The sequence below is a fragment of the Macaca nemestrina genome, chromosome 4, assembly GCF_043159975.1.
Source record: "Macaca nemestrina isolate mMacNem1 chromosome 4, mMacNem.hap1, whole genome shotgun sequence".
Lineage (NCBI taxonomy): Eukaryota > Metazoa > Chordata > Mammalia > Primates > Cercopithecidae > Macaca > Macaca nemestrina.
The window spans coordinates 92,495,580-92,511,603 of NC_092128.1; the positions used below are offsets into that span (position 1 = coordinate 92,495,580).

Sequence of the window (16,024 nt, forward strand, 5' to 3'; positions counted from 1 at the left end):
ACTATCCAGTTTGTGTTTACATGAGTTCTCACAAAACTGTGAGTTTCTAAGTTTTGGCTTTTTTTTTTTTCCAGTGACTTTGCAGGGTTATTGCTTCTCTTTGTCTAAAGCTTAGTTTGAAAGCAGTGGCAGAAATATTTCTCAGGATATCATGTCTGTTTCTCCACCTTCTCTTTCACACACTTGGTAGATAAAAATCAAGTTGTGAAGAGCTGTATATGTTGGCTTTTGCGTTTGGTATGTGGAGCGCATAAAACCCCTTTGTCCTACTTGGCAAGAAGAAGGTTAGTCAAGCTGAATGCTTTATTGTAATCTCCCAAATCCTGTGGATAATGCTTAAAGATTAAATAAGTTTTCCTAGGTTATACTATAATCTTTTTCTGACTTTTAGGAAAAAAATGATCATTTTCTTGATTTTTCTTCTGTTTTTTTTTTTTAGTTGTATTTAACTTGAAAGGATTTCACATGAACTGTAATGTTTACGTTTTCAGCCACTGCACGAAGACTCTATTAGCCTTTTCATGGCACATGTTCACACCACTGTAAATGAAATGAGCACCAGATACTACCGGAATGAGAGAAGGCGCAACTATACCACCCCAAAGAGCTTTCTAGAGCAAATATCACTGTTTAAGAACCTGTTGAAGAAGAAGCAAAATGAGGTATCCAAGAAAAAAGAACATCTGGTGAACGGCATCCAAAAACTAAAAACCACAGCCTCTCAGGTATGACCAGGATGTGTTATTACTGAGTGACATTTATGCTGTTTAATAGAAAAATATATTTCCTTTTGAAGCACTACTAAATCCATTTATTTATTTATTTATTTTTTTATTTTTTTATTATTATTATTATTATTATTATACTTTAAGTTCTAGGGTACATGTGCACAACGTGCAGGTTTGTTACATATGTATACATGTGCCATGTTGCTGTGCTGCACCCATTAACTTGTCATTTACATTAGGTATATCTCCTAATGCTATCCCTCCCCCCTCCCCCCAAATCCATTTCTATAAGATGCCAACTGGTGAAATTTACAGTTTCATGACACCAAGAACACACTGCTACTGCTTTCCAAAGCCTACAATGGAGTTGGCTGATTACTGTGTCACAGCTGGATTAGGGAGAAGCCTTCTCTTCCCGGCCTGACTCAGTGCAAGGCAGTGTGGAATACTGAAGGAGCAGACACAGCCGATTGCCTCACTTGTCTGTGACTTCTTCAGTGCACGGCACTTGTCGTCAAAGTTTTTATCATCCTAGGATGGACCAGTATCTTTTTTGGTCTCAGATTCTCAACCTCCAGTGAAGGCATCATTTTCTGGCTAATGACTGTGGCGAGATCCCAAAGTAGAGTCGTTTCTCCTACTTTAGTGACTGGTCTGCTCCTCTTAGCCACCAGCTCTCTGAGATAAAAGTGTCCAGGCTCATCTGTGTCCTCAGTCCTAAGGCCCCTGCTCCCTCAAAGGGTGACGTCTCTAACTTGCAGGGGTAAATCAGGAGAGAATCAGCACAGGATGTTAATCATGTGTGGTTCTGTACACATATCATCATTATTTAGTTGTTAAAAAATAAAGGATTTCATGAAGTAGGTGTTGCTACTATAATTTTATATATGAGGCGTGAAGAGTTTAAGGCCAGAGAGTCAGTGAGGTTGGGTTTTAGACCCAGGTATGTGGTGCGCTGATGCTCGTGAGTTGTCCATGGCACCATGCTGCCTCTCTGTGGCTGGAAAGAAGACATTGGAATGAGAGACTCTGGAGACTTTGAAGAGTAGCCCAGCCTTTCTCTGAGCCAGCCAGGACTTAGAGCTGGAGTGAGAAGAATTCTCTCTAGTGATCACCTCAAGACTAGAAATACTGGTGGCCTCAGAGTGAATGTTGTCAGGTCAGACTCTGATATGCTTTACAAGGATTGGGCCAGTGGTTTCCCCAAGTGGCCTGGGTAACCCAGCTGTGGCTAGGCTTGAAATAAACCGAGACCCGAAGGAGGGAGCACCTTTTCACATGGGCACCTTTTCACTCTGAAGGGCTCTCTGGCCACGTCCTTCAGTCACTCTGGGCCAAAGCACAATTGCCTCTTTCCCTCTTAGTTTTCTATACCGAGAATGACTCTGTGTTCAAAACACTGTGATCTGTACTAATAGTGAATAGATGGACCACAATTAGGAAAGAGAAACCAGAGTGAGGAGGTTTCCAGGATGGTTGGGATCAAGTGGCATTAAGAATAGTTACTAGGAAACCCACAAATAGCATATCCATATTTGTGCACCTTCTCCTTTCCTCTCAAAGAATGCCTATCTAGGCCAGGCATGGTGGCTTACACTTTTAATCCCAGCACTTTGGGAGGCTGAAGGGGGAGGATTGCTTGAGTCCAGGAGTTTGAGACCAGCCTGGACAACAAAATGAGACCCAATCTCCACAAAATTTTTTTAAATGAGCCGAGCATGGTGGCGCACACCTGTACACCCAGCCTCTTGAAAGGTTGAGGCAGGAGGATCCCTTGAGCCCAAAAGTTTGACGTTACAGTGTGCTGATTGGGTCACTCAACTCCAACCTGAGCAACAGAGCAAGACCCTGTCTTAAAAAAATAAATAAATAAATAAAAAATAAAAAAGTCTGTCTTTCCTGATTCTTTTTATTCACACTTTATTTTACTTTCTTGTCTTTTGCCCCTCTCCATGTCTGTTTTCTTCTATCTGTCTATCTCATTTAAATCAAGACGGCTTTCTGTAAGAAAGATTTTCCCTGGAGTCTTGTTGTGCTAAATAAGACAAGGAAGGAGCTCTGTGTCACAAAGCATTTATATCCCTTTGAATGTCATCCCAAACTGAACCTGTTGACTTTGCCCACTATCAGGAAATGATAGTGTTGTCACCCAAACTGAGCTTTCAATACTGTGGGGGCATCCTTGGCAAAGTGCTTGTGCCATACTTAAAGGGTTGTTTTCCCAAATGACAGAGCTAAAAGCAAGTGGGGTACCATCCTGAACCATTGCAGTGGTGGCAGCATCTCAGCCATAGGAAAAAAGAAGAGGAGAGAGACTGTGATTTCTTAATAATCACCTCAGTTATATATTGATGAGTCAAGGGGATAGGAGAGGAGCAGGAGAAGGGAGTACTAATTCACTGTGTCTGCCAAGTCCAGGGCTGCTTGAGTCTCTTTACTCCCTCTTAGCTAAGAACCCCAGGCAGAAAGTCTATAGACACAAGATGTCTTGATTGACACATGAAGTCTTGATGGAAAGACTGACGGTGATTTCTTTTCATTAGGTATTTGTGCATAGAATGCTCCTAATATCAAAAACGTGGTTGGAATATTCAACAGCTACATGACAGTTTTAGAAATAAGTGGGTTATAAAAAGGAAGGGTGGTTTCCTATGTGGAGAATTGGAGAGCCATATAGCGTAAGATCAGGTTGTATGAAAAGCGTAATGCCTATATATTGGGGCATGCATCCTCTAAGGGTCTGCCTTAAGGAATGCCATGTCATTTGAAAACCTTAGCAATGCTCATTCTTTACAGTAAAGCTGTAAGCCCCTTTTATAGCCAAATAACCTCTCTCTAGAAGTCAGCTTAGGTCATCACAGATAGTCCTAGTGACCTTTCTTCGTAGATAAAGCCTTGCTTCCACAGCTTCAGTCACTTTGAATATTTCAGAGTTAACAGCTTCCTTAGAAACTGAAATTAGGGCTTGAAATAACATAATTTTGTCCTAGTCTCTTGGGTGATTCTTTTTGCTTTATTTCTATTTTGAGATGATAATAGATTGAGAAGAAATTACAAAACATACTACAGACAGGTCCCTGTCACATCTTATGGGTTCAATGGTAGGTTCATCCTGCATAACTAGTACAATGTCAAAACCAGGAAAATGGCATTGGTACAATCCACAGACCTTATTCAGATTTCCTGTTTTACTTGTACGTGTGTGTGTGTGTGTGTGTGTGTGTGTTTAGTTTTATGCAGTTTTATCACTTGTAGGTCTGGGTGCTCACACAGTCAAGACACAGAAAAGTTCCATCTACAGAAATATTCCATGTTACCATTTTATAACCACACCTACGTCACCCCCACTTCCTCCCCACCTCCTGAATCCTAGTTCCTGGCCATCACAAATCTATTCTCCATTTCTGTAATTTTGTCATTTCAAAAATGCTATACAAATGGAGTCATAAAATATGTAACCTTTGGTTATTGGTTTTCTTCACTCAGCATAATTTCCCTGAGATCCAGCCAAGGTATTAGGTGTATCCATAATTTGTCCTTTTTTATTGAATAGTATTCCACAGAATGGAAGTAGCACAATTTAACCATTCAACCACTGAAGGGCATCTGGGTTATTTCTGGGTTTTGGCTATTATAAATAAAGCTGTTATGAATACTCATGTATAGGTTTCTTTTTGTAGACATAAATCCACAAATGACCAAAAATGAATTGTTTGGTACTTGCATGTTTACATTTATAGAAAACAGGCAAATACTTTCCAGAATGGCTGTGACATTATACATTACTACCAGCAGTGTATGAGAGAGCCAGTTTCTCAGCTTCTTTGCAATAATTTGGTGGTATCTCTGATTTTTGTTTTACCCATTCTAATAGGTGTGTTTTTACTTGCATTTTCCTGATGGATGATTCTTTTGACTATGGCCTAACATAACACTAGTTTCATATGGCTAAAAAGAATGGAGAGGCATGTCAGTATGCAAAGTTACCCTGAATTCATAGAGAGGCTGAAAAATCAGTCATAGCTTAATCTATAATAGTACAAGTAGCAGTCATAGTAGTAATCACGCTTTTTAGGTAGAGTGTGAATATACTGTGTTGGATGGAAACTACAAGATTACTTGGATATAGTAATGGGATGTTGTTCCACAAGATGAAACCACTGAAATGTCTTTAGCAATTGAGTTAAAATAAATGGTTATGATTGTTCTTTGCTGCTGTGATTTTTAAAAATGGTAATACTTACACTTTTGGAAGAGAAATGTAATGAAGAGAGAATTATTGTGATGTATAAAGCTGCTTTCAGATATTTCTGAGAACTGAGTCATGTCTTTTTCTCTATTACCTCACTTCTGCTTTTAGTTACATGACCTTCAAACTGAGGAACCTAGTAATGCCTTCTGAACCTAATGAAATTTTAGCTCAAAAAAGTGGACGGTTCTTTTTAGCAGATGAATTTATGGATTCCTTGGAAGGCTAAGTTCTCCAAGAGCTCAGTAAGGTTATTTAGTGATAGACCAATGGGAGACATTTATGTCCCTGAAGCTCACTGAGTTTTGGCCACAGCATAGTAATACCTCAAACACACGGTTTGCTCTTCTTAGTAGGTATTAAGTTGAATATTGGGTTAGCTTCACGATCATCAATGAGGTGAAAAAAATCAAGAGGGCCATTTTCCATTTGATGGGAAGAGGTGAGACCTATCAGTGGGCATTTTATGTGTGTGTGGTTTTTTTTTTGAGACGGGACTCTCGCTCTGTCGCCCAGGCTGGAGTGCAGTGGCGCGATCTCCACTCACTGCAAGCTCCGCCGCCTCCCGGGTTCACGCCATTCTCCTGCCTCAGCCTCCCTAGAAGCTGGGACTACAGGCACCCGCCACCACGCCCAGCTAAGTTTTTTGTATTTTCAGTAGAGATGGTGTTTCACCATGTTCGCCAGGATGGTCTCGATCTCCTGACCTCGTGATCCGCCCGACTCGGCCTCCCAAAGTGCTGGGATTACAGGCGTGAGCCACCGCCGCGGCCACAGTGGGCATTTTAATATGCAGCCAATTAATCTGCAGTCAGGCAAGGAGTATTCATGTCTTCAACTTACTGAAGCCTCCAGCAACCTTCTGTTGGACAGTGAAGAGGCATAGTTCTTCCAGGTCGTGACCAAGTATGTCTTCCCACGACCTCTGCTTCCTTGAGCCCGAGCTGCCTAGAACCCAAAAGCAGACATGGCTGGAGGAGCATGCGGTCAGACAGAGGGAAGAGCAACTTCCCGACTCAACCTCTTAGTACTGACAAAAAATAATTATATGTCCTGCAAAATCATTGGAAAATATTCTGTTTGTTCTCACGTGGAGAAAAGCAATGTGGCTGCATTTGTGCAAATCAGAAGACAGTGAAAATCAGGGTAGAGACAGATGCAAGATACAAATTGTTAGGAATCCCTGAATTCATTCCCAATCATAAGCTCTACCTGGGATTTGTTGTGAACAAGGCCAGTGACGTCGGACTTTTGCTTTAGGTGGGAGATCTAAAAGCCAGACTTGCCTCTCAAGAAGCCGAGTTGCAACTGAGAAATCACGATGCGGAAGCTCTGATCACAAAGATCGGCCTTCAGACGGAGAAAGTGAGCCGGGAAAAGACTGTGGCTGATGCTGAGGAGCGAAAGGTCAGGCTAATTCCACCATTTAGAGTACTGAGCTATATTTAGCACAAAATAAACCTTGGTAGGTGAACAATTTTGAACAACTTCCTCTCCAGGGAGCGTAAAGTCTAAAGAATTATTATAGTTACACATGTAACAGCATTTCACACCATGATTACCACTTGACCTTTCTTTACATTATGCATTTCCCCAACCTTTTAGCTCTTTTAATGATATGAAAGAACAATAAATACTGAGCTCATTCAAGCATATAATGGATGTGGATCTTGAACATCAGGCCTATTTGTATTACAGTAAAGGTCAGGAAGTCATCTCTGAGGTTTTTAAAGGTTTCCACTTTTTAGGCAAATTGAACAACTCAATTGTTAACAAAGCCCATTCCATCACTTTGCAAGATGGTTTTCAAATTTTGCATTTTAATAATACAACTGGAGTTTATTATTAAGTCCTAAGCTAAATTTGTTCTTTTTGATTCGATTGAGGCCCTGGCATTCTGTATTATGTTTTATTGTTGGAAATAATTCCTTTTAACATTATATAGATTCTGCTTGCTTTCTACTCAGGTTTCTAGCAATTCTGAAATAAATACAATGTCTTTTGTCATCTTCTTTTACCAAAACATCAGCTACAAATGGAAGACATAGTTTTGTACATCTGATTTCTCAAAAGAAATACCATAGTAAACAAAAAATTTAATACATATTTATTTAAAAATTGAGTGTATATGTTTAAAGTAAAAATTTCTTATTTTAGAAAAAAGATTATAATCAGGGCCTAATTAATAAAAAGTTGTAAGTTGCTAACATTCTCACAGCCATTGAATCGGTAGTGATTATGCCATTTTTCTTACCTTTTAGGTTACCTGAAAATATGTGAGTTTTTCTAGTGGTGTTGCCATTCATATACAATTGAGTTGTTTTTCTTTTTTTCCAATGTGTATTGAGCGTGTCTTCCTTGCACAACTAAAGAGTTGAAAAGTTTGTTGAACATCAAAACTGTAAACAGACAGTTTTAAGAAATAAGATTATGGCATTTAAAATTGAAGATAAGACACATTTGGCACGCCCTATGTGATCAGCGGGCATAAAATTCCTAATTTGAGTTGTAAATGTTTCTGTTGAGTTGCAGATAAGTGGAGAATGTCCTTAAAAGTATATTATTGGACTGGGCACAGTGGCTAATGCCTGTAATCCCTGCACTTAGGGAAGCAGAGGCAGGAGGATTGCTTCAGCCCAGGAGTTCGAAACCTGCCTGGACAACATAATGAGACCCCATTCTCCATCAAAGAGGAGCAAAAAAGACAAAGTATATTATTACATTGAGCAATTAGTTATCACACATGATACAATCACCATGAGCTAATTCTACCCAGGGAGTATTTTTCAGGTATTACATAAACGTGTGATGTTCTAGTGGTTATTATATCATAACTTATCATCACAGATACTTTTGGAAACTTAAAATATAAAGAGGGGTTTTTTTGCATTTTTACATGTGAATTCTTAAGGAAAAATTTCCCTCATAAAAGGAGAAAGAAGTTTTAGCAAATTAGAACTCATCTGACAGGTTGTTTAGTGAACTTCAAACACAAAGAAGGCACATACTATTTTTTATGTTTAATCCATACCAAGACATAAAAATAATACTTCTAAGCATTTTCATTGGAGCTTAATTTAATTATAAATAACAAATATTAACGTCTATTTTTTCACCAGGCACTGTTGTAGACTATTAGGGATATTTCACAAGCAGGGTGCTCTCGTGTAGATTACATTGCAATGGAAAAGACTGACAGGAGACAAGTCACACATTGAGAAGCTGGATATATCGAGATAGGTGCTCTGATGAAAATCAAGTAGAGAGACATGATGGTGGGAAGGAACTACTGTAAATTAGGTATTCATGGAAGAAAGTTCTTTCGTAATTAAACTAGGAAGCATCTAGAAATTCATCAACACCTGAGTCCCTGCTGTGGGCTCACATTTGTCATATGTTCAGCAATGTGCTAGATACTATGCTATGCCATACTAAAGGGGGTGAATATGGACTGTTTCTGGTCCTATGAAATTGGGGTCTCAAGTCTTCAAACATAGGCACTAATTTAAAAGTAATGCTTCACAGCTCACAAAGTACACAGCCACGTTTAATATGACTAAACTAATGTTGGGGTTAGAGAATGTCTTGCCGTGAACCTCGACAGCCCATGTAGAGAAGCAGGTTGAAATCATTGCTTCAAATCTATAAGGTAATCAAGGGCAATTTGAACCACTGGCATTGCCAGCAATGACTTCAAGTGACACAAGCATCATCAAGCCTGTGAAAATTAGTTCTTCTTCCACCTTGGTTTGGCTTCTCAGCTCCAAATTCTAAAATGCTAAGAATTCTCTGATTGCTTTCCAACTGTGTTCTCCCTTGAGTGGAGTGTAAACCTTCATGAGTAGAGGCACCTTCTAAATTGAAGCGCTAATATCATCGCTTCAAAAGTTGAGCATCAATCTTGATTTGGAATGGCTATCAGTTTTTGTGTGTGTTTCTGTCCTGAATGTGGGTGGGCCTGGGTTTTAGAGGATCATAAGGAAATTCTTACAATCCAAAGGCTGATAAGTGTACTGTGTCAGCTTGCCAAGGCTGCCATGACAAAAATACCACATGGGGTCTTTTGGGAGATTGGGAGGCTTAAACAGTAGAAGTTTATTTTCTCCAAGTTCTGGAGGCTGGAAGTCCAAGATCAAAGTATTGGTAAGTTAGGTTTCTCTTTCTGTGACTTGCAGATGGCTGCCTTCTGCTGTGTCCTCACGTGATCTTTTCTCCGTGATTACTTCCACTGATGTCTCTTGTGTGTGTCCGAACTTCTCACCCCAGTCAGTTTGGATTAGGGCTCACCCTAATGACCTCCTTGTAAAGGCCCTGTCTCCAAATACAGTCACATTCTGAGCTTGGGTCTTCAACATATGAATTTTGGGGGGGACACAATTTAGCTCATAACAAGCAGTTTTTGGGACTTTATTCTGTTTATCCTCTCCCTGTGTTCACCACTAAATCTTAAGAACTTCTGCAAGGGGCTGTTGATGAATGCAAGGCAGAGAATTTCTTGTCTGCCCATGGGTGAAACTGTCTCCAAATTCCTGCTTTAACTTACAGGGTAAGGGAAAAGCACACTCTCTAGGCACTCCATGCAACTCTTCTCTTGTTTTATAGGTTGAGCATTGCTGACCAATACCTAGGAGCCACTGGGCAAAGGAAATTGTACACTGGCTTAACAGCTTACTGAGATATACAGAATTTTCACTCCTCTAGTATTGTTGCACCTTAGGGTGAGAGGTATTGAGAATGAGAAATAAGTTGACCAACCTGAGAATTTTCTTCATTTGTATGAGTGGGTTTTTATTTAATGTTCAAAATTGTTTTGTTTATAAAAATTACCCAAACGAAAAATACTCCATTAATAGTAAAGGAGTCAGAAATGAGTAGCAGCTACTAGACTGATAGAAATAGCACTTTAGCCAGGCGTGGTGGCCCATGCCTGTAATCCCAGCACTTTGGGAGGCTGAAGCAGGTGGATAACTTGAGGTCAGGAGTTCAAGACCAGCCTGGCCAACACAGTGAAACCCCTCTAGTAAAAATATAAAAAATCAGCTGGGTGTAGTGGAGCGCGCCTGTAATCCCAGCTACTTGGGAGGCTGAGGCAGGAGAATTACTTGAATCCAGGAGGTGGAGGTTGCAGTGAGCCAAGATCATGCCACTGCACTCCAACCTGGGTGACAGAGCGAAACTGTGTCTCAAAAACAAAAAAAAAAACAAAAAAAAAAGAGGAAAGAAAGAGCACTTAAAAGAAGTACTCTTTAAGGTTTTATCCAGTACTAAAAACCTATGATCCTGAGTCCAATTTAAAATGATTTTTTAATGATGCCGTTATAAATGGCAACAAATAGCATTTATAGATTCACTGTATCCTTATGGTAATTACATAAACCTGAGGTGATAACTCCTTTGCTCACATAAACTCGTTTATCTGTAGCAGTGTTCTGTAGCATACAGAAAATTTTCATGGTCCATTCCTGGCAGTTTTTGAGGGTTGTGGTTTTTGAGTAGTTCTCAGTAAACATGCAGGGTTTCCTTATTTACATTAACGATAGCTGTGTGTATATTAGCAGGAGGTCACATATCTACCCCGAACCAATTATCTTCATAAAAGGTACAGTACACAGCAAAATAATGGTTAATCAGGAGAAGCGTAATTACTGCTAATAAAGCTGTAGTAGACAACATAATTTGTTGTGAGCAGTGTTTAATTTTATGGTATAGTTAAACTTGTTCATTTCAAACACATCTGAAGAAATATACTTTTGTTCACACTTTATATTCCACAATCACCATCACCACAGGAACCATCTCCCATGGTGGCTAGATCCTGGTGCCTAGTGCCACAGCTTTGAAATTCAAATTTCTACTGAGGACTAAAAATTCACTCTTCCTGGCCTTTCAGATTCTATAGGTATCTTAAGGGGAGGATAAGCCACCTCCCACCTCCGCCCTCGCTTCTCATTTTGGTTTGGTTCAGGTTTACCAGCGTGAGTTTCCTCTATATTATATATCATGTCAGAAGGCTGATGCAGCACCCTCTGTGTCCTGGGAAGAGGTGCCACTGGATCCACAAGAGGAGAGTGGGTATCAATGTTATCGTTCCAATACCAAAGGCAGATGTGGGCTCTTGCATCTGTGGTTTCTTACCATGTCCTTGGAGCAACCAGTAGTTTTCACTAACATTTTATTTATAGTTAGGCATGCAATCCACAACCACAGAATAGAATATATTGTAGATAGTTGATCAAAAGAGCTTCAAATCTGTTCTTTAGTAATAGCCAACATGGCTTCTAAGCAAAAGTTAGCAAAAATTAGAGAATCCTAGCAAGAATATTTTGTGGTCTAGGTTACTAAGCTAACCCAGATGTTTGTTAATCCAGGACTCTTTAAAAAAGAAAACTGAAGAACAGAGGAATCACTTAATTTTGCTTTTACTATTAGTGGTACCTTATAATTAAATGAGTCAAAGCTTTTCTTGGAGCATTTTGAAACTTGAATCCATTTATATTGAGATTTGTTACTGTGTGTTTTTTACATTTACAAAACTTTGTATACATACTATGTCTAAAGGAAAATTAGTCTATTTAACAAATTCCTCACCTGTTCAAAGTACAGAGAAATGAATTATTTAGCAGTGCATCTGAGTCAACCTCCATTTCTCTTTAGAGATATCTGTGATAATAATTTGTATAGCTTTGTGTGCTTTTTGTCTCTAATTAGGTGACAGCCATTCAGACTGAAGTGTTCCAGAAACAGAGAGAATGCGAGGCTGACTTACTCAAGGCTGAGCCTGCACTGGTGGCTGCTACAGCTGCACTCAATACACTCAACAGGGTAAAGATGATTTATTGGTCCCTGAGTTTCTTCAGAGTAATATTTAAAGCTTATTAGACTTTGAATAACTGAACTGAGAGTGTAGCCCATGCAGCGAAAAAGTATTTTAAAAGGAAAGAAACACCCATGAAATATTAAAGTTGAAACAAACCTTTGAGGTTGTCATTATAGTTCAACTTTTTTTTGCCATCCAGGACTCTGTGCTACAGCAACCCAATAAGCAGTCTCCTTTTGAATATTTCCAACAGCATGGGATTTATACTCTTATGAAAGGCAACTGGATTGTTGGTAACTGGATTTGACCCAAATCCAATTTTTCATGTCATGTGTTGCTTTAAGAACTAGGCCAAGGATTCTTTATTTCCTCTGGAATATAAAGAGTAGCACTGATGAGAGACCCTCATGGAAAGAACAATGGGAGCAAAGATACATAGGTTTGGTCCCCACCATTTCTTTGAGTTTCGTGTTGTTGGTGAAACCTCCCTAAGCACTCAAATTCTTAGAAAGTAAGCTGTGTTCATCACAAGCATATTGTTAGGGAAAGTGAAATGGAGGGCAGTGTTCTTTTAAGAGCCTGCAGCTAATCTCATCCTGGGGTCTTCTCCCAGTCCTCTGGGGAGAGCTCAGGAAATCACTGGGCCTGAGATTCTTCAGATTCCATTTCAAAAAGTAAAGAATCTAGATCTTCACTGTTCTTCATAGAAATACTGAATTCGTTTTCTAAGTATTTTTTTGAAGAAAATAATTTTGACTGTGACTAAAGAGATACTTACATGGGTATTTCTTACAGTATTTCCATAAAACTGAAAAATGTTAAATGGAAACATACCATGATAGAATTCCAATTATTACACCTTCAAATACCCTTATGCCTTTAAAATAATATTTTTAAATGCTAATTAGCAATGTGACACATTAACCATGATATATTAAGTGAATAAGGCAGATTATAAAATAGGGTATTTCATATGACTAATTCTTTTGGTAAGAATATGTGCACAGAAAAAGACTGGCAAAAAGTAAGATTAATTGGTTATCTCTGAGTAATGGAATATTTATTTTCTTTATTGTGTTTCTCTAAATTTGCAAATTTTTCTCTGAATAATTACTCTTTACTCAGGCAAAATAGCACCACTTATAAAGCTGTGTATATTTATAAATTATAAAAGAATCTTGGTTAGCCAGCTCTCAATTATTAGCATATTTTAAGTATTTGTTTTTGTTCTTGCTTTCACTCTCTTTCCATTCTTTGTAATCATATACCAAATAAATAGGCAGCTTCTGATAAGGGAGCAGAATCAGGTTCAACATTTGATAAGGTTTTATAAGCAAGAGTGTATTACATAGCACATAAAATATCATAGGAAATACCTGGTTGGTTTTGGTTTTTAAATCATGTATTAAATATCATAAGCCTACATGAGCTTCTTATATGTGCTAGTTCCTGCCTCATAGTATTTGCCCTGATACCATATAATTTATACTATTAACATCATCTGTTGGATTAATCAATGGTCTGACCTGAGGCGATAAAGGAGTAGAGAAGAAGGTTTAGCCTATCTTGGCCCTCTCCTAGTTGAGAGTCCCTGTAGTGTAATGGAAGATATTTCTTGCTTGTACATGTAAGACAGAAAAACAAACCTAAGAGACACTGAATTAAGGAATTATGTGTCTGGGAGGGGTTTGGTTAAGATGCGAATCTATTACATAGTGGGACAGAACCTATAAATATCTTACAACATATACACACATACACACACGTGTGTGTATATCCTGGTCTCAGTGGGCAGAGCTCTGCAGGACTGACATATAGATCATTTTTCTTGGAGGCAAGAAAGGGCAGTGATGTCTCCAGAGTATCAGAGAAGTTCCCAGCAAGAATTGAACCTCCTGGAGTTCCAAGGTGGAGTCCCCAGGTGGCAAAGAATTGCCAAATTGAGACTCGTTTGATAAGGAGAGTAGGCCACTGAAGACTAGCATGACAACTTACAGAGCTTCACCAGACCTCCCCTAATCCTGTCTGTCTGTCTATGTGTGTGTGCGCACATGCGTATTTTGCTTCAGGTCAACCTCAGTGAGCTGAAAGCCTTTCCCAACCCGCCCATTGCAGTTACCAATGTTACTGCAGCCGTGATGGTCCTTCTGGCTCCTCGGGGAAGAGTGCCCAAAGACCGAAGTTGGAAAGCAGCTAAAGTCTTCATGGGAAAGGTATCAGCGTAGCCTGGCAAGATGAAAACCCTGATAATTTCCATACTGTTTTCAGTACTCTGGTTATGCTTAATAGCAAAAGATGTTCAGGTCAGAAGAAATCATCTTCACAGTTGCTGAATGTAATCTACTGTATATGTTCTCTAAACTTACAGTTTTTGTTTGCCAAGTTGGAGGTTAGCTTGGAGTTATGGCATACCTAAGTCAATGCCAGCAGCAGGTGGAAGGTTGCTAATTATTTGCAAAATTATGAAAGCAGTTAAGTGTAGGAGGGAGAAAATTACATGGATTTCTTAGGTTGGAAAAATGTTACTAATGTACAGGAAGGTGAAGCACAGGGGCTTTTTGGTGTGTTTTTGCTTTTTCTTTTCTGCCTGCCTTTTCTTCAAAATGTGAATACCTCCTGTGCTGGGACTGAATATTTTACCCCGGGATAGAAGAGGTTTTAAAAGTGTCCATTGCTAATTCTAACTTCATACTACAAAGACTGAAAAAGTCGAACAGTAGGATAAATGCAGCTTGCCAATTTTGCTTTTGTAATGTGAGTCCTAAAAGCTGATTTTAACTTTTGATCTTGGAATTTTCTCTGCAGCCAAAATGGGTTCATTGCCATAAATCTTTTTGCTTTGCAGGTTGATGATTTTTTGCAAGCATTAATGAACTACGACAAAGAGCACATTCCAGAGAACTGTCTAAAAGTGGTGAATGAACAGTATTTGAAAGACCCGGAGTTTAATCCAAACCTGATTCGAACCAAATCTTTTGCAGCAGCTGGCCTCTGTGCCTGGGTCATCAACATCATTAAATTCTATGAGGTATCAATCCTAAATTGAGTGTTTACAGATGTTATCCACAAAGGGCCACAAACGCATCAATTTCTAGGTCAGCAAAAAGAGTAAAATTTGTTATTTCGTTTTCTGAATGAGGATATATAGTTCGAAGAATAACACATGAGCATGTTAGAGTAAACAGTTATCTACAGGAGGTTATTTGAAATGTTAGAAACTATCTTTTTTTCGGGTAGAGTGATTGGCTGCTTTATATTAAAGAGCAATAAGTAGTTAGATGAAAACTTATATATGAATTTTACTTATTTACATTTAAATATTTAATTCCTGTTGACTTAAAACAACTGCAAATCTGAATTCACCTCAAATTAAATGTGGCCCCTGCTCTCAAAGCAAATATTCAAACCATCTGTATTGTTGACATAGTGAGATAAGGAAATAACCATTTCTTTGCGTTAGTATTTTAATGACAGGTAAGTTTTGTGCCTATATGTGATCTAATCTAAAATTTGTACTTTTCAGCAGTGTAGAGATAGATTATAATTTCATGCATTTATTTATCAAATATTTATCGCCAACCAACTGTATCCCAAGCACTTTGCAGAGCACTTGATCTAATAAGGGAACTATGCATGGCCCACGACTCTGAAGAACTCTCATCTTTGTCTTGGAGGGTCGTATGTTATATTCAAATATGGAATTAGAAAAAGTCAATATAGTCAATTCAATTCCCAAAGTAATTTTCATAAAGCCAGGCTATTTCCTTTATACTGTGGGGCCCACAAGAATAGGACTGTCTTGATCTCTCTCTTTAGTGGAAATCTTCATAAAACAAGAGTTTAGACAGGTTGTGGTTGATGTACAGCCTCTCTCCATAACGAAATGTCTCAGCCCTGTCTTCTACTTGTATAATAGGTGAAAACACAAGCATAGAGCTTGACTGTGGCTGCATTCTGTCTTATTTTGCTATAAAATAGGAAAGAAAATTTAATTGTCTCCCTCTCTCCCTACCAGCAGAAAAATTGATCCACCTAAATTCTCAGATGGTCCATTCAAACAACGTGTGCTTAAAGTGGTCGGGAACTTAGAAAAGAAAGTGACAATGTGGTTGATGTTGTGTGGATATCTCCCACTCTCTTTTCTGTGTTGAGAATTTTTCCACAGTTATTTTCTGCCTTAAAGGCTAGACATGATCTCGGCTTTGGCTATGGTTTCTGCACGATGTAATT

The 16,024-nt window shown here is 38.8% G+C and overlaps 1 protein-coding gene across 1 annotated transcript in view; it reads left to right on the forward strand.

The window, feature by feature from the left end:
* The window catches only part of LOC105475674 (dynein axonemal heavy chain 11), a 373,683-nt gene that overhangs the window by 232,360 nt on the left and 125,299 nt on the right, over positions 1-16,024 (forward strand). Inside the window, exons 56-60 of the mRNA XM_071094928.1 lie at positions 492-725; positions 6,238-6,384; positions 11,686-11,799; positions 13,864-14,007; positions 14,640-14,822. Of these exons, the coding sequence (XP_070951029.1) occupies positions 492-725; positions 6,238-6,384; positions 11,686-11,799; positions 13,864-14,007; positions 14,640-14,822 (822 nt within the window). The remainder of the gene's footprint in view (positions 1-491; positions 726-6,237; positions 6,385-11,685; positions 11,800-13,863; positions 14,008-14,639; positions 14,823-16,024) is intronic.